Source organism: Myotis brandtii, unplaced genomic scaffold (genome assembly GCF_000412655.1).
Source record: "Myotis brandtii unplaced genomic scaffold, ASM41265v1 scaffold434, whole genome shotgun sequence".
Classification (NCBI taxonomy): Eukaryota; Metazoa; Chordata; class Mammalia; order Chiroptera; family Vespertilionidae; genus Myotis; species Myotis brandtii.
In genome coordinates this window covers 3,561,894-3,584,850 of record NW_005366599.1, presented here as the reverse complement: position 1 = coordinate 3,584,850, position 22,957 = coordinate 3,561,894, and the positions used below count along the sequence as shown (strand labels likewise).

Here is a 22,957-nt window from a genome sequence, read left to right as displayed (position 1 = left end):
CCCAGGTGTTTGGGATTTTTGTTGTTGTTGTTTTTGTTTTGTTTTATTCACATAGGAGATTTTTAGTGTGTAATTTTAAAAATAACTTTCTGGGGTGTAATTTATGTATACCAAACTGCTCCGTAAGCATACCATCTGATGAGTTTTTTCAGAGGTTTTTACCAAAGAAACTTTGACAGTGATCAAGATGCAAAACGTTCCCAACGCCCCTCCTGAAGACCAAGAGCTTCCTATTGGTTCCTTGGGATTTTCCGTACACTCAGTTATGTCATCTGCAGGTGAAGGCAGTTTCGCCTCTTGCTTTTTTGCGCTTTATTGCACTTGTTGGACTTCCAGCACAATACTGGGTAGAAATGATAAGAGTAGACGCATCTTTGCCTTCTTTTTAGTCTTAGGGAGAGAACAATCATTCACTGTTAAGTGCAGTGTAGGGTTTTTTCTTTTTTGTTGTTTTTTAACCAAATTGAGAATGTTCCCTTTTATATCTACGTTTGTTGTAGTTTTTATCATCAGTGGGTGTTGAATTTTGTCAGGTGCTATTTTTTCTTCTTATACCTTATTTTGTTAATTTGGTGAACTATATCTATTCATTTCAAATGTTAAACAAACTATGCATTCCTAGGATAAAACCTGCTTGGTTGTTATGTACTATTGGATTCAATTTGCTAATTATTTTGTTAAAAACTTACATTTGTGTTTATGATGGATATTGAGCTATAATCTTTCTTTGTAGTATCTTTGTCTAGTTTTGACATCAGAGTAATTCATTTCAAAAAATTAGTTGGGAAGTATTTCCTCTTTTTTTTAAAAAAGTTTGTAAGGGATTGATATTTTCCTTTGTTAAATGTTTGATTGTTTCACAGTGAAACCATCTGGGACTATTTTTTCATGTGAAGTTTAGAATTACAAATAGACATAAGCCTATTCAGATTGTACATTTCTTCATGTGCCAGTTGGGTAATATGTTGATCTGTGTCTTTTAAATGTTTTGTTTATTTTATCTGAATTATCAAATTGCTAAAAATTTAATCTTATATTTTATTTTTAATGTCTATAGGATCTATAATTTTGACCTTTTTTCATTCCTGACATTGCTTATTCGTTTCCTCTTAATCTAAATAGAGGTTTATCAACATTATTGATCTTGTCAGGTAGCTACCATTTGGTTTCATTGATTTTTCTCTTTCTGTTTTCTATTCCATTGATCTCTAGTCTTATTAGTATTTCTTTTCTATTGGGGTGTATTTTGATCAATTTCACCCTAGCTTTCTAAAGTAGGATCTTAGATAACTGATTTTACCACAAATTTTGATTTGTTCTTCATTTTCATTCTGTTAAAATATGAAAATTTTTTATGTGATTTCTTCGTTCACCTATGGATTGTTTAGAATTAAATTGCTTAATTACCAGAAACTAGAGGTTCCTCTCCCTTTTTTCTTTCCCCTCCTCTCTCTTTCTCTCTCTCTCTCTCTCTCTCTCTCTCTCATTGATTTCTGATTTAGTTCACTTGTGGTCAGAAAGTACCCAGTAAGATTTCAATCTTTTGAAATCTATTGACGTGTGTTTCTTGGCTCAGCATGTCATTTATCTTGGTGACTGTCCCATGTGCACAGGTAATGGATGTATATTCTGCAGTTATTAGGCATACTGCTCTATAATTGTATTTGTTTAAAACGGTTGATATTATTATTGAAATATTTTGTGCCCTGCTAATTCTTTCATCCTGTTGTAATGCCAGTTACTGAGAGGGAAGCATTAAAGTCTGCAGCTACCGTTGTGGATTTGGTTATTTTTCCTTTTTGGTTCTGTTAGTTTTTGCTTCATATATTGGAGCCTTGTATCATTAGTCACATTTGAACATTTATAAAGTATCTTTCTCTGTGTATTCTCCCTTTTACCTTTTTAGTGTGATTTTCTTTGTGTCTAGTAATACTCTCTGTCTTGAATCCAGTTTTGTCTGACATTAATCCAACTACGCTAGCTTTCTCATGCTTGTCTGCATGGTATATCTTCTTTCAGGTTCTTATTATGAATATTGCGGCGATCCGGCAAATGGCTCTGCGCAGGGCTTGGGCGGGGCGGGCTCAACAGGGCGGGCGGAGGGAGCCGTTATGGTGCCCTCAGTCCTGTTCCCAGAGGCTCTGCTTCTCAGAACCCCCGGAACCGCTGCAAACCTCGGAGGGAAAGCTGCCTTCCAACTGATGCCAGACACTCCCGCTTCTCCCGTTTGGGTCCGAGTCCCCAGCGATTCGCCCGTATCTGGAGCTCAGAGTCTGAGACTCCCCCCTGACCGAAAACGACAACCGCGCTCTCAGCCACCAGCCCGCTTTGCGCGCGCACCTCCGCACCTGAGTTTTTTCCACACTGCGCCTCCTCTGAGCCTCGGTGTGCTGTTATTTTTCCTTCTAGTTGAAGAGTCTCTCCTCAGCCAGCCTTCCTGTGGTTCTGGGTGATGTCCGTTCCGTCTTTTAGTTGTATTTTTGAAGTGGTTGTTTGCGGCAGCAGTCTGCGGTGTTTACCTATGCCGCCATCTTGGTCTCTCCCTGCTTTTTCTTTTAATTTAAAGCAGCGGTCGCCAACCTTTTGGACCTCACAGACCACTGGTTGGCAACTGCTGATTTAAAGTACATCTCTTGTGTACTTTAGTTCTTTACTTGTTTCTTGCTTTTTTTATCCAGTCTGGCAAGCTCTCTTTTGTTTGCAGTGTTTAGTCCATTTTAATTTAATGCAGATGATTTGCAGGTTGTATAAAACTTGAGCCACATGTATACATTCTTAATAGCAGAGCCCTCATTGGAGAACACAGAAATAGTTAATATGTAAATACTAGAGGCCTGGTGCATGAAATTCATGCGTGAAATTCGTGCACGGGTGCAGTCCCTAGGCCTGGCCAGCAATCGAAGTGCAAGCGTCTGGAGTGGAAGGGCAGGTCCCAGCTGACCTCTGGGCCCTGGGCAGCACCTGGGCCCCCGGGCTCCTGCTCACCCCCCTCCCCCTGAGTAACGGCACCCGAGTCCCCACGTGGAGATGTGGTGAGCACAGCTGGATGCCACGGGTCGGGGCACAGCGTGGGCCTCTGGGCCGCTCAGTAGCACCGCACGAAAGTCAGGCAGGCAGCGCACTCTCTCCTGGCTGGCCTCGCAGACCAGCTCCTGCATGAACCCATGGGGAGCCCAACCAGCCCCTGTAGTCCCGAGCCCTGGCTTCCCAGGGGAGGGTAGCAGGGAGAGTGAGAGCGAGCTTGGTGGACACCCCGCATTCTCACCCCACCTCCGTCCCCCGTCACCCCTGCCCCCAGGTAGCCGGCAAGAAGTTGCAGCCCACCGCCTGGGAGTTGCAGCCCACCGCCCGGGCACCGCGGGAGGTTGGTCACCGCCACCCACGCCCAGTTCCCCGTCCCAGCCCAGGGCCCTGTTCTGAGCAGGCAATCAGGGCCTGCCGGCCACTGGTCACCATCTTTGGGGGGATCAGGCCCTGGCTCGTACCTGCCTTGGTCTGGCGCCACCCGCTCACCTGCTCCACCATCCCGCCAAGGTCCCGCTCTTGTCGGGGCCCATCGGGGCCAGCAGCACCTCCGTTTCTGCCTGCTGCCAGTGCCGCATTGCCACCCCCTGGTGGTCAGCACACATTATAGCGAGCGGTCGAACTCCCGTTTGGACAATTTGTATATTAGGCTTTTATTATATAGGATCTTATTTTTACCTTTGGTTTAGAGGTGAATAGTTAGGTACACAGTTGTGCTTTATTTGTTCATTCATGTTAAAATGTATTTCTTTTTACTTACATAAAAACAGCTTTGAACAGATGTAGAGGAAGAAGATGTAATAAATGTGTTGGCCTCTCTTACGGAAAGAGGAGGGTATTCCTAGTGACAGTGGGCATACTCCTTAACGTATGTTGGCAAAGATAAGTTTCATTATATGATACTTTTTTAAAAAAGACTTTTTTTATAATACGTTTTTATTGATTTCTAGAGAGAGAGGAAGGGAGAGGGAGAGGGAGACACTGATCAGCTGCCTCCGCACCCACCACCACTGGAGATCCAGCCTGAAACCTGGGCATGTGCCCTGACTGGGAATCGAACCAGTGACCCTTCAGTGAATGGGACATCACTCAACCAACTGAGCCACACCAGCCACGGCTGTATTTTACTATTTTAAATTGTGTTCCTCTATAAATGCACAATTGCTTTATTAACAATTTTATGTTATGTTAATAATATTATGTTAAAATACGACAAAGCAGCGGTGCTCCTCTGGAAGATCTCAGAAGTGTTTCTGTATATCCTGTTCCAGATTTGTTTTCTCCTATGCGGTTTTACTAGGCCCCTCTGTACACTTACAGCTTACATATACTTTGTAAACATAACGCTATATGACGTATAGATGGCTGATAGCATTCTAATGGGATTAATTCAGCTATCTTTAGGTGCTTGCATTTATTTGGCCTTTTACAAAATAGACCTTTATATTTATCCGTACAAACTGTAGCAGAGCCCTATAGTTTCAGACTAAGGTTTTCTAGAAAATATCATGCTGACTTATTTTTACTAAATTGATATTGGATTTCATTCTTTCTCATTTCCTAATACAATGACTTATTTTTCTCAGAAACTTATTTGCATTTTTATGTTTACCTTCTCTCACTAACACTAAATATCTATATATGCTCACTTGTGTGTGTGGGTGTGTGTGTGTATGTGTGTGTAAAATTTGTAATCATGCAGCAAGGATTTCACCTCTTTCTGGACAGTTTTATTCCCTGAAATATGGATTGCTGTTATACATTTGGGTTAAGCCTTTTACATATTCAAGAGAGTATATATTTGTTTGCTTATTTATGCATATCCACAGCTCCTTCAAAAAAAGGGTTCAGGACTTCCAATAGCTTAATAGTTTTTTATCTGTGATCTATAAATATCACTGTTTGTTAACCATTGAATATTAATCATCTTTGTTTTCTGAGCCATAGCTCAGTGGTAGAGAGGCACTAAATAATTGTTGAATGATTGAATAAATAAATAAATAAATCAGTTTCAAATCCAAATCACATTTGATCACCCAGAACTTGGTGGTGTGAAGTTGTCATAGCAGAGTATGCTGATGGGCCTATTCAAAGGGTCATTTTTCATCTTTCTCTCCTTTATTCCAAAATATTAAGTTTATAGAATTTCTATTTGTTCATCAAAATGGACTTCACTGAAGCGTCTGGCCCTGGATCAGCTCTGCAGTACTTAGGACTTTAGTGAATGCCAAGTATTTTCCAGCTCCCATTAAGGCATTGCCAGGAGCCCTTTTATTACAGTTTGTCTAAAAATATGATCAGGAGTCTTTTGACATTCTTTCCACACCACACCCTTTACTTACAGTCTTCTCTTTTTACTATTTTTCCATTCAGATCAGTCATGATTAAGCGGTTATAGCAGCGGTTCTCAACCTGTGGGTCGCGACCCCTTTGGGGGGTGAACAACCCTTTCCCAGGGGGCGCTTAAAAACATCAGAAAAAACATATATAATTACATATTGTTTTTGTGATTAATCACTATGCTTTAATTATGTTTAATTTGTAACAATGAAATTGGGGGTCACCACAACATGAGGAACTGTATTAAAGGGTCGCGGCATTAGGAAGGTTGAGAACCACTGGGTTATAGGATGGTGGTTTTTCTCTCAGGGTTTTGATGTTGAAAACAGTAATGGGAAAAGTCGATATGCTATATGATTTCTTTTTTATGGAAATCCAGTAATTTTAGAAGAGTACCTTATATAAATCAATCCTGACAAACACCTTGTTTTATTTATGTTATAATAGGATATTGGAGTCAACTGTGCATTATGTGTTAAACATAGAATAAGTGAAGATGAAGAAAGAGACCAGGCAGCTGAGGTTTCTTGATATAATCAATACCTGAAAAACTGATTATCAGCATAATAATATGTAAATTTGAGTTTTAATTTATTATACATGGACCAATCAGAAAAATTTTTAACTTTTGTTTTGAAAAGTATTTGTTTAGAAATTTACCATTGTGGCTCTTTTTGGCCTGAGAACTTCATAGATTCACTTCTGTTCAAAAGCTGAAGGCAACAACACTTATAACATAAAATACATGATTTAATCTTTTTGTTTCATTTAGATGAAGATGACTTTTTAAACTTAATGCTTTAGTATTTTTGTTTCTTTTTAGATAATCTGTAGCTTGATTTAAAGTTGAACTTTGTGCCCCACTTTGTTCTTTCCTCTAAACATGACAGTTTCTCAGGAGCAGGTGGGGAGACAGAAGGCCACTCAGAGCAATGACCTCTGGTGGCAGCGCCTTCATTACTTACGGCAGCAGTGATCTCACCTGTGGTCATTTTAACTGAAATGTCTGCTCCGAGGCAGCTCTTCCCAGTTGTGGCCCCCACTTTGCTTTTCCATGTGAACCACTCTCACGTTTCTTGAGCCATTTCTTTCTTTTATCTCCTTTTTATATAATAGTCTTATTGATATATAATTCACATACTATATATTTCACCCCTTTAAAGTGTACAAATTGAAGGCTTTTGGTGTGTTCACAGACTTGTATAAACAGCATCACAATCAATTTTGGACCATTTTCATCACCCCAAAAAGAAATCTGTACTCATTAGTCACTCCTCACTTCATCTGAATGGAATTGTACAATATGTGATATTTTGTGACTGGCTTCTTTTAACTGAGGGTAATGTTTTTGAGTTTCATCCATGGTGAAATACTAGCCATTTTTATACATAGCCATTTTATTTCTCCTCTGGTGAGCTTTATCTGTATGTCTTTTAACTTTTTTTTTTTTTTTAAGATTTTTAGAGAGAGAGAAACATCAATAGGCTGCCTCCTACATGCCCCCTACCAAGGATTAAGCCTAAACCCGGGCATGTGCCCTGACCGGGAATCGAACCAGTAACCTTTTAGTGCACAGAATGACAGTCAGCTGAGCCACACTGGCCAGGGCTATGTCTTTTAAAATATGGCACCTCCATTAAAGTAACACTCCCCAGATCTGATCAGCATAAGGTGGCAAGGAGTAGCCTTTGTTTTCCTACAAGCTTATCATTTTATTATAGTCTAAGCTTTCATGAAGCACAATACATTCTTTTTTTCTTGTGTTTTTGCCTTGTTTTGTTTATTTTTTATATTTGCCTTTGCTAAACTATTTTTCTCCCACCCTCAGCTTTTTTTTAATATACTTTATTAATTTTTTACAGAGAGGAAGGGAGGGGGATAGAGAATTAGAAACATTGATGAGAGAGAAACATCGATCAGCTGCCTCCTGCACACCCCTAACTGGGGATGTGCCCGCAACCAAGGTACATGCCCTTGACCGGAATCGCACCTGGGACCCTTCAGTCTGCAGGCCAGTGCTCTACCCACTGAGCCAAACTGGTTAGGGCCACTCTCAGCTTTTTGACTGAATTTTGAACTAGGCACAGGACCTTAAGTTTATCACTGTTCTTTCCATTTTAATAGATATCAACTATTGGTCAGCTGCCTGGTGTCATTAATAAAATTAATAACAATAATAAAATTAAAATATATTTGTTATCTAGTACTTATATGTTAGGCAAAAGTTTAAGTGCTTTTTATGAATGAATTCACGTAGTCTTCACAACAGTTTTATGAGGTAAATAAGGTTATCACCTACAGATTAATAAGCATGCCCTGTCATACATTTATATACATTATAATTTAAACTTGAGGACAGGGTAATCCTATATTTACTCACTTCTTGACATCTCCTTTCTTAAGGTTTAGGATGTATTTTGGACATTTCCAATCTATAGTCCATTGTTTTGTTTTCTATATTTGTTGACATGTCTTGTTAGGATTATGACGGATTCAGTCTCTGTGGCTTGAAATAATTCTATTGGTATCCCATCTACCCCGGTGGTTTATTTCTTCCCAATACTTTCAGCGTGGCTTTCACTTCACTTTCTAGAATTACAGGTTCTTCCTCATAGGAATCTTCTTCAAAGGTGTTGTCGTCTTTTTGTCTCTTCTACATAGATTGCCAGTCTCCTGTTTCCACCCTCCCTTCGTTCTCTCCTGCTCAGATTAGTGCTTCCTTGTTTGGCTTTTCTAGTCTAGGTTGAATGACCTTTTATTTCTTGTTTTTCCTTTTTTCTTGTTCCTTACATTGACTGTTGTAACAGTTCCTGTTATCTCTATGTGGTAAGTTGCTGAAAAACTGTGCTCAGGATCATAACCCTGTTTTTGTTGCCTTTAACGCTAGCCTCTTGCGTATCTTTAACAACTTTTGGTGTTTCTTCTGTCCTCCATCTGAATTTTAACTTATTTTGAGTACAGCCACGGTTAGTCATATTATACTGATTGCAGCTTTTCAGAACCTGCTCTGTGGGGTCATCTTGGTTTTTCAAGACAGTAAATGTCACCCCGTCGGCCAGCGTTCATTGGTGCTCTGTATTTTCATGATTGCGTTAATGTTGTTATTTTATGCGTGAGTGTTTCCTCTTCTCTGAGCTGGTTCCCGAAAGGAGCAATGACAGTGTGCTTGCTGTGTCACCGCAGCTGAAAGTCCCGAGCCCCTTGTGACCACAGGTCACCATCCTGCACTGCTCCAGGACTGAGCCTTGGCTTCTTTCTAGAACATGGGTTAATGTGAGAACCCTCTCTCTGCTGCTTCCTTAGGGAAGAAGCGTGGCCTCAAGCCAGATACTGAACCTTCCCGTTTTTTGTCTGGTCTTTAGTTCTCTTGCCGTAAAAGAGTAGTGCGAGGAATGATGAAATCACACAGAGACCTCATACAGTTCCTAGCACATCGGATGCTCGGCCAACTTTGGTCCCCGCTCTTATCGCCTCTGTGACTCCGGGGCAGGTGTGGGGAACCATTTTTCTGCCAAGGGCCATTCGGATATTATAGCATCATTCACAGGCCATACAAAATTATCAACTTAAAAATTAGCCCGTTATATTTGGTCAAGCATTTAATTAACTCACTCCCAAGGCCTTGGCAGGGCCAGACCAAAGGATTTCGTGGGTCTTATACAGAGGGCTGGGCATTCCCCACCCCTGCTCTCGGGGCTGGCATGCTTCCTGAACACTGTAGTTACTCAGTATTGGAGGGAGGGTTGGTCAGCAACTGTGTATTTCCTTCTGCAGATTAACTGGATCTTTCCCTCATCCCTTACCCTCAGCAAGTAAATTTCTTGTCTTTGCCATTATCTCTTAAATGTGCTCCCATACGAATATTTAGCCAAATTTAGCCTCTCTAGTGCTTATGTCATTATTTGGGATGACAGTGGCCAACAAAAATAAATATTGTGCTTAATTTTAGTTATAGTTCCTTAGTGTAGATCTGTGTTATATTTTGAGCTTGGTTCTAGGTCAATTGACACCTGTGAATCATGTGTTATGAGAAAAAAATTTAAGTTTTGTCTGGAACAGATTTTGGCAAGATTTTTGTCAATTTATGTCAGTGGTTGAAATAATTAAAACTACAGAGAGAATTTCAAGATCTCTTCTAAATCCAATTTTTTTTCCTTTCTAAGTTATTTTGGCAGTTTCTTGCAAATAAACAGCATATTTTGCAGAGTAAAAAACTTGAAATCTACTGTTCTTAATGGATTGCAATTATTTAATATTTAGTGTGATTGCAATCTAATTCAGATAGGCTTTTTCTACAGTTATAATAGCTGTAATTGTAAAAAGATGCTTTGGTCTACTAGAAACTGCCAGACGCAATGCCATTTGATCTAAAAAGGTCACCGTAAAAGAGACATTTAAATTAAGTTATAAATTACAATTGAAGAACAATATTTTGATGTGTGAGAGCAGAGATGTCAGAGCAGGGAGATGTAATTCATGGGTTCATTATAGAACAGAGGTGCCTGACAGCTGAGCCATGCCAAAGGGAAAATTTATTTGCAACATCACACAGACAGAAAATGGCAGCTAAAATGAGGAGCCAGAGTGGAAACCTGAAACCTTGTGGTAATACGCAGTTTATGCTAATAAGGCTTCCTGAGCCCCAGAGATGGTTAATGATTGCCGTAATATAAATGAGGTGTTGGGGCATGTGCACATTTTCAATCTTATTTAAATTAAGGCCTCGTCCTTACTGTATAAAATAACACACTTTATAACCAGGCATTAAGGTTGATTCTCTCACCTCTCTGTCCAATATACAGATTTGCTGAAATTTCAGAATTATTTAGGCAGGAGAGTTAAAGCTTGAAACAAGATTTCCATCATGATAGCTTTGAGGAAGGATATAATTTAATGTTTATAGCAATCCATGAGAAGTTCAATCATGAGTTAATTAAACTGTAGGCAGTCATTAAGTATTATTTATTCTTTGGAGAAGCTTGCCAGTAAAGCACTTATATATATTAAATTATAGAAAGTAATAAGCAGGGAATGATTTGTCAGGCAGAGCAAGAGGAGCAGATTTAACTTGGGCAATTATGCAGAAATGTGTTTTTCTTCTGGTGGCATGATCCTTTCTTCCTGCTGTCACACGAAGTCAGAGGCTATAAGGAGACAATGGAGGATGTGCAGGCGCTAGCAGTGTTGGCCTGATTGAACCCTGGCTGTTTGAAGTCTTAGGTGAGGCTGTGTACCTAAAATATTACTCCCCATGGGGATGCCACTGTACAGTTCATAGCCCTCTGATACTTCAGTCTCTTGTCACCTTGTCTCATTTAATGATTTCCATTGTCCTTTGATACAGCTGAGGGATGGTGGTGTTAGGCCCATTGGACGGATGAAAACCTCAGCTCAGCTGGCTTGTGACAAAGCAGCTGTCAAGACTCAGATCCTGCGCTGTGTTCACTAGGGTATGGAAGGCATGGCTGGGGCAAGTTTATGTGTAACTGGCTAAATGGGTCCAGTTACATATCCGGCAGTGTCGTTGGCTCTCTGTGACTCAGTGTAGCAGTTGCATTTGTTACAGTGGAACCAAACCAGGAGTTTGTTTCAGAAGCTGCTCTGTTTTAGCACCAAAACCCCCAAGCAAGCCTGCTCTGTGAGTTCATTCCTGCCCTCTTTGCTGGCACAGTATCTGGAAGAAGGAGGTGCTCAGTAACTCTTCACTGAATGAATGGAAGGCCTTTCTGAGCCTGACGCATCCCACTGGATCTTGGCACCAGAGGTGTGGCGTGACGGGACAGGGCTGTGTGGGCAAGACCTGATGGGGGAAGAGTTCCTGTTTGCTCTTTCCAGGTGAATGAAAGGCCACCACCTGAGGATTCTGTGGAGCAGGCCCCGCAGAACGAGGACAGGGCCACGAAAGAGTGACTTGAGCGGCTCATGGGTTGGTGAAGCATTTCCATTGTGGATCAGATGCCCCAGATCTTGACCTGTGCCTTAGGGGACGATGGAGTTGACGCGTGTAGAAGAGCAGCCCCGCAGTTCAGTCACGTGGAAGCAGATTGACAAGTCCTTGCTTCCCTGATTAGACACACGCACGCGCTCCTGTGCAGACGAATTTGAAGGCAGTGGATTGTGCTGAATGACTGGCAGAGGGATGGGGATGGTGTGAGCCAAGTGCTTCTCCCCCCAGTAGCTTGCGAAGATTGGAAGCTGGTTGGTCCCTGCTTTTTGCAATGATCTTTTCCCAGTGGCTCCAAAATGGTACAGATCCCTATCCTCCACATTAGAATTGCACTTAATCCCAGATTTTACCAGCCTGGCTCGGCTGCAAAATGGACAGGCAGGTTTATTTATCTTGCTTTAATTGCTTTCCAAGGCTACAAAGTGAAGCTGTAAGGCATTTGAGGGCACACCCTCCCACCCCGCTTCGCAATTTCTCTAGGGCAATGGTAGAAAAGCTTATCCTCATTAAAGGACTTTAGCTTAGCAGTGCTGGGAAGCCTGAACTGAGTTTCCTGACGATATAGATACATCTGTGTGGGCAAGACCAGTTGGTTAACATTGGAAACCCACATCATGTTTTTCACAAGATGAAATTATTCTAATTCTTCAGAGCTAGATGCTGTATTAGAGGGGAATGTTTTTAATGACAATTTTTGCAGATTTAAGATAGCCGGTATTAGGTAAACAGCAAACTCTAATTTACATGAAGAATAGAGTTGAAATATCCGGCTTAGCTCTTCCTCAAACATTATTTGGGCCCTAGTCTGAAGAACGAAAATCTTCACAATCACATAGAAAACAAACTCCTTTCAAGAAGGGCTTGCTTGTGTCTGTCGCATCAAGCAAAGACAGCAGGTAAACCTAGCCTATAGGAACCTAGTGTGTGGATCTGACATCTAGTTAGATGTCATACGAAACCAGTACTTTAAACCAGCGGTCGCCAACCAGTGGTCCATGAGGTCCGAAAGGTTGGCGACCGCTGCTTTAAACTGCTTCTCGCAGGTTACCCGTCTCCGTTTTGCATTTCTGATGTTCACGGCCGTGTCTATCCCCAGGACCTAGAATAGTATCTGGAACAGTGTGACACTCAATGAATATTTGTGGGAGGCTTGAAGGGTATCCTGAACTCCAGTAATCTCCCCACAGTGCTCAACAGATAATCTTTATTCTTGTGAAGCTATGTGGACCATAAAACCTTTAGTATGTAAAACGCATATGTTTAGTAAAATATAACTAAAGTACTTCTGTAAAGCTCTCAGAATTTCCTCAGCCAGGATTCCTGGAAAGTGGAAAGAAATGTTTTTAACATTAAGAAGAAGGTGACTGCCCCGGCCAGGTATCTCAGCTGGTTGGAGCATCATCCATATAACAAAAAGGTTGCGGGTTTGATTCCAGGTCAGGACACGTACCTAGGTTGCAAGTTCAATCCCCCGTTGGGGTGCTTATGGGAGTCAACTGATCGCTGTTTCTCTCCCTTCCTCTCTCTAAAATTAATAAACATATCCTCAGGTGAGGATTCCAAATATATGTATGTATTTTTACACAAAAGGAAGAAGGAGGTGACTGTTTAGAAAGGTTCCATTTGGTTCCCTTGTAAGAGGAAGAGGCCATGCCGGCAAGCCCGTGACTGAGCTCTCGTGCTGGCCTCGCTGCGTGATTGCTGACAGCACAGTGTTCCCTGCCTGTGTGTGTTCCATGCAGATCTCATCACTGTTGGTCAATACTCTTTCCTTTTCAAATGTGTCTTTGTGTAGAAGTGGGAGAGGCAGACACTCTATTGGGTTTATGTTATGGAATGTAATATTTTCAGAAATAGGACTATTTTAATAGGACAGTAGATCAAATAAAAGGGAGGAGTTTCCACTATTTAGAGATCAGAGTAGCGGAAGGAAGCTCAGGTTACCACAGAAATTGCAGCAGCTTCTTCAAGGGAAAGTGTGATCTCAAATCAAGATTTGTAAAGAAGGCGGGCGTGCTGGGCTATGTGTAGGAGGAAATGCCTCTTTCTCGAAGACTAGTAAGCACCTCACTAGAAATTTAACTGAAGGGGCCCTGCCAGCAGGAGTCAGCCTCTCTGCTACATGGGACAACCACAGACACACGCGCAGTAAGTTATTCAAAACCTTGCTCCCAGCGATCACTTACAGCTCTGCATTTCACTGAGAGGCAGGCATGTCAGCGGGAGCAATGGCATTGGGTTGCGCTTCAGTCACTTGTTCACTTTTGCAATGGCATTTATGTTCTCATGAGTACTTTCCTATTATCAGCCATAGAAGGTTTAAAATTTTTAGAAAATTTCTGTGTGTTGAACCAGAGTTTTAATGAAATTTTGTAAATTATTAACATGAGTAATTAGGTGAAACATTGCTGGGGTCCAACCCCAGCAGGTCCAGGGGTCCCCAAAGGTGTGGACAGAGTCGGCGATGAGGGAATGACACAGAGACAGCGTTCAGTTGATCAGCAGCCTAGCTAGGATCTCTAGCCAAGTTCTGGTCAGGATCTCCAGCCAAGTTCTGGTCAGGATCTTTAGCCATGTTCTCTCGCTAGGTTCTCCAGCCAGGTTCTCCAGGTTCTCCAGCCAGGTTCTATCCAGGTTCTCCTGCCATGTTCTGTGTAGGTTCTCTCGCCATGTTCTGTCTAGGTTCTCCAGCCAAGTTCTGTTGCCAGGTTCTGTCCAGGATCTTTTGCCATGTTCTCTTGCTAGGTTCTATCTCTAGGTTCTGTGTCTAGGTTCTGTGTTCTGTATTTATACCAGTTGATTTTAATCCTGTCAATTTCTATTGCAAAGGTTAGGGCGTTTCTTATCTCCATTCCAGGGAGTAAAGATTATGTAGGTTAAGCGTGATTGTTTGTAGTTAAAGTGATTAACTACCCGCCTGGCACTTAGTTAAGGGGTTGTATCCCCTCCCTAACCTCAGGGAAAAATCCCTACCTGGGGAAACAACCTTTCTCGGAGAGGTGACCTTGGTTAAAACACATAGCGCTAAGAAGGGGAGCAAACATATTAAGAACAGTATGCCATATACGCCAGGTCCCTTGAAACATATGCTGTGCAGATGTTTCTTTCCTGCAGCGACTGTGTCAAGCAGCAAGGATGGACCGGCTTCTGGCAAAACATAAGTGGTTTTTGTTTATAGTTTAACAATTCTTTTTTAATATGTGTATTTTTATTATTATTACTGATTTCAGAGAAAGGAAGGGAGAGGGGGAGAGAGAGAAACATCATTGATGAGAGACAATCATTGATCAGTTGCCTCCTGCACGCCCCACAGTGGGGATTGAGCCGGTAACCGGGGCATCGGACCGTGATCTCCTGGTTCATGGGTTGACTCTCAACCACTGAGCCACACCACCTGGACACAGTACTTTCTCTATATCTGAGAAGGCTACTCTCTAGAAAATGGATGAAAATCAATATGAGACCACTCCCTTTCTTTTTTCTCTTTCCTATTAAAAATACATGGCAACACTCACTTAGCATACTCTGTGCTATACAGTCCTAGCAATTTACATGCATTTGGTATCCTCACAAGAGCCCTGAGAGCTAGGTTTATTATTACACTAATTTTTAAAGGTGACGAAATTGGGGCCCAAAAAGGGATAAGTAACTTGCCGAGGTCACACACCTGGTAAGCAGTAGAGCTAGAATTTGAATCCATATTCTGGCTCCAAAGTCCAGTTTTTCATCACTCCTTGTAATTGCCCCATATACTGTAATTACCTTTTGCAAAATGTTTGTTTGCCATGAGCTTTTTATTAAGAATTTATAATTTGATCAACTTGAATTGATTTCAAATTATCACTAAAATGTGTGCTTTTTAAAAAATTAAATAGGCATGCAATTTTTCCTTTTATTCAGTTCCAATCAAGATTGGAGTTCCAATTAAGCTCTCTTTATAGATCCTCATTATATTATAGGATTTGGCACATACTTGCTTGGTCTGGATATTAGGCAGACCATGAAAATCTAACTTTATTTTACACTTATAAAAGAAGACTAGATAGTTTTCAAGCATTTGCAAAATACAGAACTTTGAGTACTTAGTTTGTTTATTTAGTAAAGTATAGTATAGTCTTTTCTTTTTAAAGTAGTCTAATGCTAAATTTTATAAAAATACATAAGCTAATACCTAGTATCCATTTCCTTGCTCCCTCATCCCTGCGCACTGTACCACCACCAAAGCAAGATCCAGCTTTCACCTTGTAGGCGTTTTGTCTTGTTTTAAAATAGTGGACTTATTGTTATAATTAACATATAGCCTTGACTTCTTTGCACAGTCTGGATTTAAAATAAATTGAGGACCTCTAAACTGTGAGAATGCTCTGGACATTTTAATATATAAAACATTCTATTTCCATGAATGAGTATTTGTGAAATGTTTATTTCATTCAACAAATATTGATCACAGGCTTTGGCCCAGCCCTGGCGCTAGTAAGGCAGTCTGGACACCCTTCTAAGACTCTTCTACTAAAGAGAAGAAACTCAGGGCTCTCTTCTTGTGGGAGGCCACAGCTCTTTGCCTACACCTTGATGATAGTAGTGCCTACAGCCTACTTGATATTGTCATCCTGTATGTGTTGTATCCTCATAACACATCCCCACTAGTTTGTGAGTTTTCTGGAAATAAAAACTGTGACCTAATAAGGTTTGTGACTTATTTGTACTGAGTGCTCAGCAAATACCAGTGGTTTGTTCAAATAAGGTGGTGAAGCACAGGTGAAAAGATCAGAGTTCCACTCCCTGAGGGCAGGGATGCCTCTGCCTGTTTTGTTTGCTGCTGCATCCCCGGGGGGTCTAGTACAGTGCCTGGGTGTAATAGGCGCTCAGTCAACAGAAGGCAGAATGCATTCAAGTAAATGGAAATTTAGATTTGGGTTCAGGCTACCTAGGGACACAAGTTAAAGGCATTTAGTGATTAATTTAACGAGTGTTTCTTCTGGATCACCTTGTGCTGCAGACTGTGCTAGGCATCAGAGGTACAAGTCTTGGCCAAGACAGATTCTTGTATCAGAGAAATAGATCAGATTTCCAGTGAGAGTTCTGGAGGAATGGCCGCAATGTGGAAAGGTGGATTGAGCACGAGGATCTTCCTGCCTGCTACTTCTCTCCACTGTCTGCAAGTTGACACTCGGGGACCAGGAGTGGGTGGGGTCACAGGAAGCAAGCCAGAGACAGAGGGGTCCGGGGCGCCAGGCACTGCCTGGGCTCAAAAAGGATATGGAGTGAGGAAAGTTCATTAGAATGTGTAGATAAACTAGCATCTTCATTCATATGTACTGAAATGTTAGTATACGGTTACAGAATTATTTGTTTCTTTAAAAAGCTCTGACATTTTAGGTACCTGAAATTTTTTTTAGTGAACTTACTGCAGTTTAAAGACTTAAGAGAAAGAGCATAATCTAGACCAGTGATGGCGAACCTTTTGAGCTCGGCGTGTCAGCATTTTGAAAAACCCTAACTTAACTCTGGTGCCGTGTCACATATAGAAATTTTTTGATATTTGCAACCATAGTAAAACAAAGATTTATATTTTTGATATTTATTTTATATATTTAAATGCCATTTAACAAAGAAAAATCAACCAAAAAAATGAGTTCGCGTGTCACCTCTGACACGCGTGTCATAGGTTCGCCATCACTGATTCTAGACTCTAGATTCTAGAATGTTGTTAGGCTGCTTTGGGGAGAATGGGACAGAGTAAGGATCACCTTAGCTGGGTTTGAGTCTCTTGGCTCTATTGCCTACTGGCTTAGTGTGGTGAGCACCTTTACTCGACCTTTCTTTGCCTTAGTGTCCTCATCTGTGAAATGGGATGATAATAGTGCCCATCCCATAAGATTAAATGGGAGAATACCTTCCTTGTAGGATTAAGAAAAATAATGAGTGCACGGGATGTGCTTAACACTGTGCCTGGCCAGCTGTTTAGTAAATATTTGTTATTGTTCTTAATTCTATTCCTATCATTGCCCAGAGGCTCCCTGCCCTACCTGTCACCCTCAGAACAGCTGGACCTGGAAGGGTGGCTGAGTAGGAGCAAATGATCCTACTGACTGAGATGATTGAGTCTGTGCCCAGTTAGCAGTCCTGCTAGTCCAGTAAACGCAGGGCTTCCCTTTGTTGATGTGCTTCCCGCTATTCTTTGTTCAGTTAACTAACTAAAACTGTTGTTGTTTAGCTACACGAAAGCGGATATGATGCCGGCAAAGCCCTGCAGCGCCTGGTCAAGAAGCCGGTGCCTAAGCTGATCGAAAAGTGCTGGACCGAGGATGAAGTGGTAAGCTCGGGCAGAGCGGGCCTTGTGGTCAGGTCATTGGGTGTTTGCTTCTCCCCGTGTGACCTCCTGCTGCTCCGGGGAAAGGGGCTCATTCCAAGGACTCAGTCACGTGACCAGACCGGCTGAAGCATCCATCGGGCAAGGGAAAGAGCCTTTAAGCTTCAGGTTGTACAGAAAGGTTTGATTTTAGTAAGCTGGGGTTCCATAGATAATGGTAATGATTTTCCCAGGTTTCATGGAAAGAGAGAGGAAATAGAGTTATTCTTTTAAAAAGTTTGTTGGTTGGTTGGTTTTTGGTGCAAGCTAGTGTTTGACACTTCCCTATTTTAAAACACAAGCATATTAAAACCAGTTGATACATAACCTAGAGTAGGGCTGGTGACTTTTTTATCTTTAAGGCTTGCTCAAATAAATACATTGGATCTTCCATATGTATTCTGTTATCATGGCCCTTAAAGAAGGTGAAGAGGTAGAAATGTGCACACAAATAGAGATTCACAAACCCACAGATTCTCATGAAGCAGGTCCCCATCTTGTGACTTTTGAAAGGCATTGCTAGAAAAAAGTTAAAGTGCCTGTGCTTTTGCCAATGAGTGTTACCTACCGCTTGACATTTGCCCTTTAGGTTGAGTGAAATTAAGAGAAGGCTGGCACTGTGACACACATTGATTGTACGTTCCTCACCTGTATTTTAAAATGCGCTAAGAAAGTGTGCTTAGAGATTTTATGCGCTTTCATGATCCTGCTCTTTCATTTTTTCAGCACTGTTTGTTGAGTGCTTATAATGTGTCAGGAGCCATATGAAGAACACAAGGTCCCTCCTCACAAGGCTTATGTTTTAAGAGAGAGACCACCGGTAAATCAGTATGTGTCAAGTGGTGGCATGTGTGCCGAGGTCTGAAGATCGGGGATACCCTGGGGCGGGGTGCTTGCTGTCTTTTGTAAGGGGCTCAGAAAGGCCTGGTAAGTACCACTTGAGCAGAGACCTTGGTGAAGTGAGGAGCTGAGCCTTTGGGATATCAGGGGGAATTCCGGGCCCTAAGGTGAAAAGCACACCCGGCACGTTCGAGAACTGAGTAGGAACACATTGTCTGGAGGTGGGTGGCAGGGGAGGGGTCTTGCAGGGGGCAGATCAGATGTGGCCAGTGGACCTACAGTCAGCACCTCGCTGTTTGCTCTGTAGATTCTGAGCCAAGGAGTTGCTCAGTCTGCCAGTGGGTGCACTGTGCTGAGTGGAGAGTGAGCTTTGGGGGCTGTTGTGGGAGTCCAGGTCCAAGACCAGGAATTGTTAATGCAGTGAGATCTCGGGTATATACTGAAGGTAGAGTATGAAAGTTTGTTCATGGTTGCCCGGGGAGCGGGGGTTGGGGGGGAGTTTGAGAGGAGTGGGAACATCTAGGACACAGCGGGGATGGACTGAAGTGGCCCTTGAAGGTTGGGTAATAGTAGTCCCTTAAGACTCTAAGTTTATCAAGTTTATCAGGCGTATATGAAGTTGGTGGTGCTGTTTGAAGTTAAAAATGTTTAAACCTTACATGATTATGAAAGTGATGGGGACATCTTAAGCATTTGAGATTGTTCAGACAATGACCAAAGTAAAGATGTTAAACTCACTTGTTTTGAAAAGTCATTTGATGTTGTTTTTCACTGTAGACCTACTTGGGTGAGGAGATAAGAGATTTGATTGATAAAACTTAAAATTCTACACTCCTTTGTAGAAGAAAGACACAAGGAGATGAAAAGGATGGAATGTGTAGAATGGGGCCAGTTACACACATGCGCGATAGTGGTTTCTCGTCCTTATTCTTCCTCAGTTCTGGAGCTTTTCCCTCCTTCCCATTTGGTCTCTCCTCTCCGCCACCTTGTATTCCTGAGGGCCCCTCCTTTTTCCATGCTTCCCCAGCTCCTTGCTAGTCGTGACCCACTTCTCTCTCCCTTAATTTCTGCCTTGACCTTTCATCCCCTTTGGAATTTTAAAATTCCAGCTTAAAAGAAAGCTCTTCCTGCTTAAAAGAAAGCTGGCTTCCTTTTCCTACAGCTTATATGGGGCCAATGTGGACTGTGTCCCCACCACTGCTGCTTGGGGACTTTTAGCAGAGAGTGGATGGGAAGGGGCATCTCACACACTGGAAAAGTCCAGCTCTATTTGAAAAACGAAACAGGACACCAGGGCGCTGTGCATTCCAAATACAGGGTAATGATACAGGGTCATGTTTCAGTGGGAGTTTTGAGATTTTTTTTCATTTATCTTTATTGTTGAAAGTATTACAGATGTTCCCTTTGTTTTTATTTTTCCCCCATTGACCCCCTCTACCCAGTACCTGGGTGATGCATATTTGTTTCCCCCCCCACCCTCCCCCTTCACCTTCCCTCTGAAATTCATCAGACTGTTCCATGCTTCTATGTCTCTGGATCTATTTTGTTCATCAGTTTATTTTGTTCATTAGATTCTACATTTGAGTGAGATCATGTGATACTTGTCTCTCTCTGACTGGCTTATTTCGCTCAGCATAATACTCTCAAGGTCCATCCATGTTGTTGCATATGGTAAGAGTTCCTTCTTTTTTACTGCTGCATATAGCATTCCATTGTGTAAATGTACCACAGCATTTTTACCCACTCATCTGCTGATGGGCACGTGGGCTGTTTCCAAATCTTAACTATTATAAATTGTGTTGCTATGAACATAGGGGTGCATATATTATTTCTGATAGGTGTTTGGGGTTTCTTAGGATATATTCCTAGAAGTGGGATCACTAGGTCAAATGGCAGTTCCATTTTTAATTTTTTGAGGAAACTCCATACTGTTTTCCACAGTGGCTGCACCCGTCTGCATTCCCACCAGCAGGGCACTAGTGTTCCCCTTTCTCCACATCCTCTCCAGCACTTGTTGTTTGTTGATGACAGCCATTCTGATAGATGGTACCTCATTATTGTTTTAATTTGCATCTCTCTGGTGATGTGATGTTGAACATTTTTTCATGTCTCTTGGCCATTTGTATGTCCTCTTTGGAGAAGTGTCTATTTAGGTCCTCTGCCCATTTTTTGATTGTATTGTTTGTCTTTCTTTTATTGAGGTGTATGAGTACTTCATGTATTTTGGAAATTAAGCCCTTATCAGATGTATAGTTGGTAAATACGTTCTCCCATGCAGTGGGCTCTTTTTTCACTTTGTTGATGTTTTTTTTTTGCTGTGCAGAAGCTTTTTATTTTGATGTTCCACTGGTTTATTTTCTTCTTAGTTTCCTTTTCCCCTAGGACAGTGGTCGGCAAACTGCGGCTCGCGAGCCACATGGGGCTCTTTGGCCCCTTGAGTGTGGCTCTTCCACAAAATACCACGGGCGGGCGTGCACGTACATTGCGATTGAAACTTCGTGGCCCATGCGCAGAAGTCGGTTTTCGGAAAGGAGATAGACAAAACAAGTATACAAGACGAGTGTGGATGGGAGAGTTGGAAAGGGTCGACCTCAGCGAACATACCTTAATCAGATTGAGGACGTTTTTAGCAAAGGCCAACTTAGGAGTACCCTAATTAAGTTAATAACAATGTACCTACCTATATAGTTTAAGTTTAAAAAATTTGGCTCTCAAAAGAAATTTCAATCGTTGTACTGTTGATATTTGGCTCTGTTGACTAATGAGTTTGCCGACCACTGCCCTAGGAGATGTATCGGTAAACATATTGCTACGAGAGATGTCTGAGATTTTGCTGCCTGTGGTTTCTTCTAAGATTTTTATGATTTCACAACTTACATTTAAGTCTTTTATCCATTTTGAGTTTATTCTTGTGTATGGTGTAAGTTAGTGGTCTAGTTCATTTTATTTTATTTATTTTTTTGGCATGGACCTGTACAGTTTTCCCAGCATCATTTATTGAAAAGACTGTCTTTACTCCACTGCATGCTCTTGCCTCCTTTGTCAAATATTAATTGAGTATAATGGCTTGGGTCGCTTTCTGGGTTCTCTGTTCCATTGATCGATATGCCTTTTCTTGTGCCAGTACCATGCTGTTTTGAGTACAGTGGCTTTGTAGTATAACTTGATATCTGGTATTATGATTTCTCCAACTTTGTTCTTTTTTCTCAAGATTGCTGTGACTATTCAGGCTCATTTTTGGTCCCATATAAATTTTTGGAGTATTTGTTCTAGATCTGTGAAATATGCCATTGGCATTTTAATAGGGATTGCATTGGATGTATAGATTGCTTTGGGTAGGATGGACATTTTAATAATGTTGATTCTACCAATCTATGATCCGAATGTTGTTACATTTCATGTTGTCCCAAAACTCCCTTAAACTCTCCTCCTGCTTTTTAATTATGTTTTTCCATTTGCTGCTCTGAATGTGTGTTTGTTTGTTTTTTCTACCTTGTCTTCTAATTTGCTGATTGGGTCCTTAGCTTCTTCTGGTCTACTATTGAATCCTTCCAGGGTGTTCATTATTTCAGCTATGTCATTCCTCATTTCCAATTGGTTATTATTTATTGTTTCAACTTCTCTTTTCATGTTGGTGTAGCTATCATTAAGTCCCTTATAATTCTTATTAAGTTGCTTGTAATTCTCACTGAGTTGTTTGAGCACCCTTATTACCATTACTTTGAATTCTTTATTTGACAAACTGCTTGCCTCCATTTCATTTAGGTCTTTTTCTGGCGATTCCTCCCTTTCTTTCATTTGGGAATTGTTTTTGTCTCCCCATTTTTGTCCCTTTGTTTTTGTTTCTATGTATTAGGTCAGACTGCTACACCTCCCAGACTTGGTGACATGGTCTTATGTAGTAGTTGTTTTGTGGGACCCAGTGGTGCAGTCTCTTAGACCTCCTGAGCTGGGTGCTCTAGGAAAGCCCCTGCCTGAGTGATTGGGTTCTCCTATTGTGGTTGCATCTTGAATGTTATTGTCTCTTTCGTGGATGGAATCTCCTCTCACTCTGGCTGACTATGTGGCTCAGCCCCGACCACACCGTGTGAGTTGTTGTGCAGGTGCTGACAGAATAGAACAAAATACAGCACCACACAATGCAAAACAAAACAAAAACATACACAAGACTCCTACAGCAACAACAAAAGCAACCACCAGAGAAGAGAGAATTAGAAAAGAGACCAAGAATGATAGAAGAAAAGAAAGAAAAAAATGAGGAGAAAAATAAAACAACCAAACAAAAAAACACAAAAACAAAAAAGGGGGGGGGAATATGTAGGTGCAGAGCTGAAATAAATTAAAAGTAGGGAATTAGGGGAGTAGGGGAAGGAAAACAAGTTTAAAGTACAGGAGGAAAAAAGAAAAAAAATTTTTGAAAAGGAAAATAGAGGAGAAAGCAGATAGACCCAAAA

General features: G+C 41.4%; 1 protein-coding gene across 1 annotated transcript in view; it reads left to right on the top strand.

Annotated features, from left to right (window-relative positions):
- RERE (arginine-glutamic acid dipeptide (RE) repeats) overlaps nt 1-22,957 on the top strand; it is a 267,612-nt gene that overhangs the window by 147,549 nt on the left and 97,106 nt on the right. Inside the window, exon 10 of the mRNA XM_014546200.1 lies at nt 17,529-17,627. Within this exon, the coding sequence (XP_014401686.1) occupies nt 17,529-17,627 (99 nt within the window). The remainder of the gene's footprint in view (nt 1-17,528; nt 17,628-22,957) is intronic.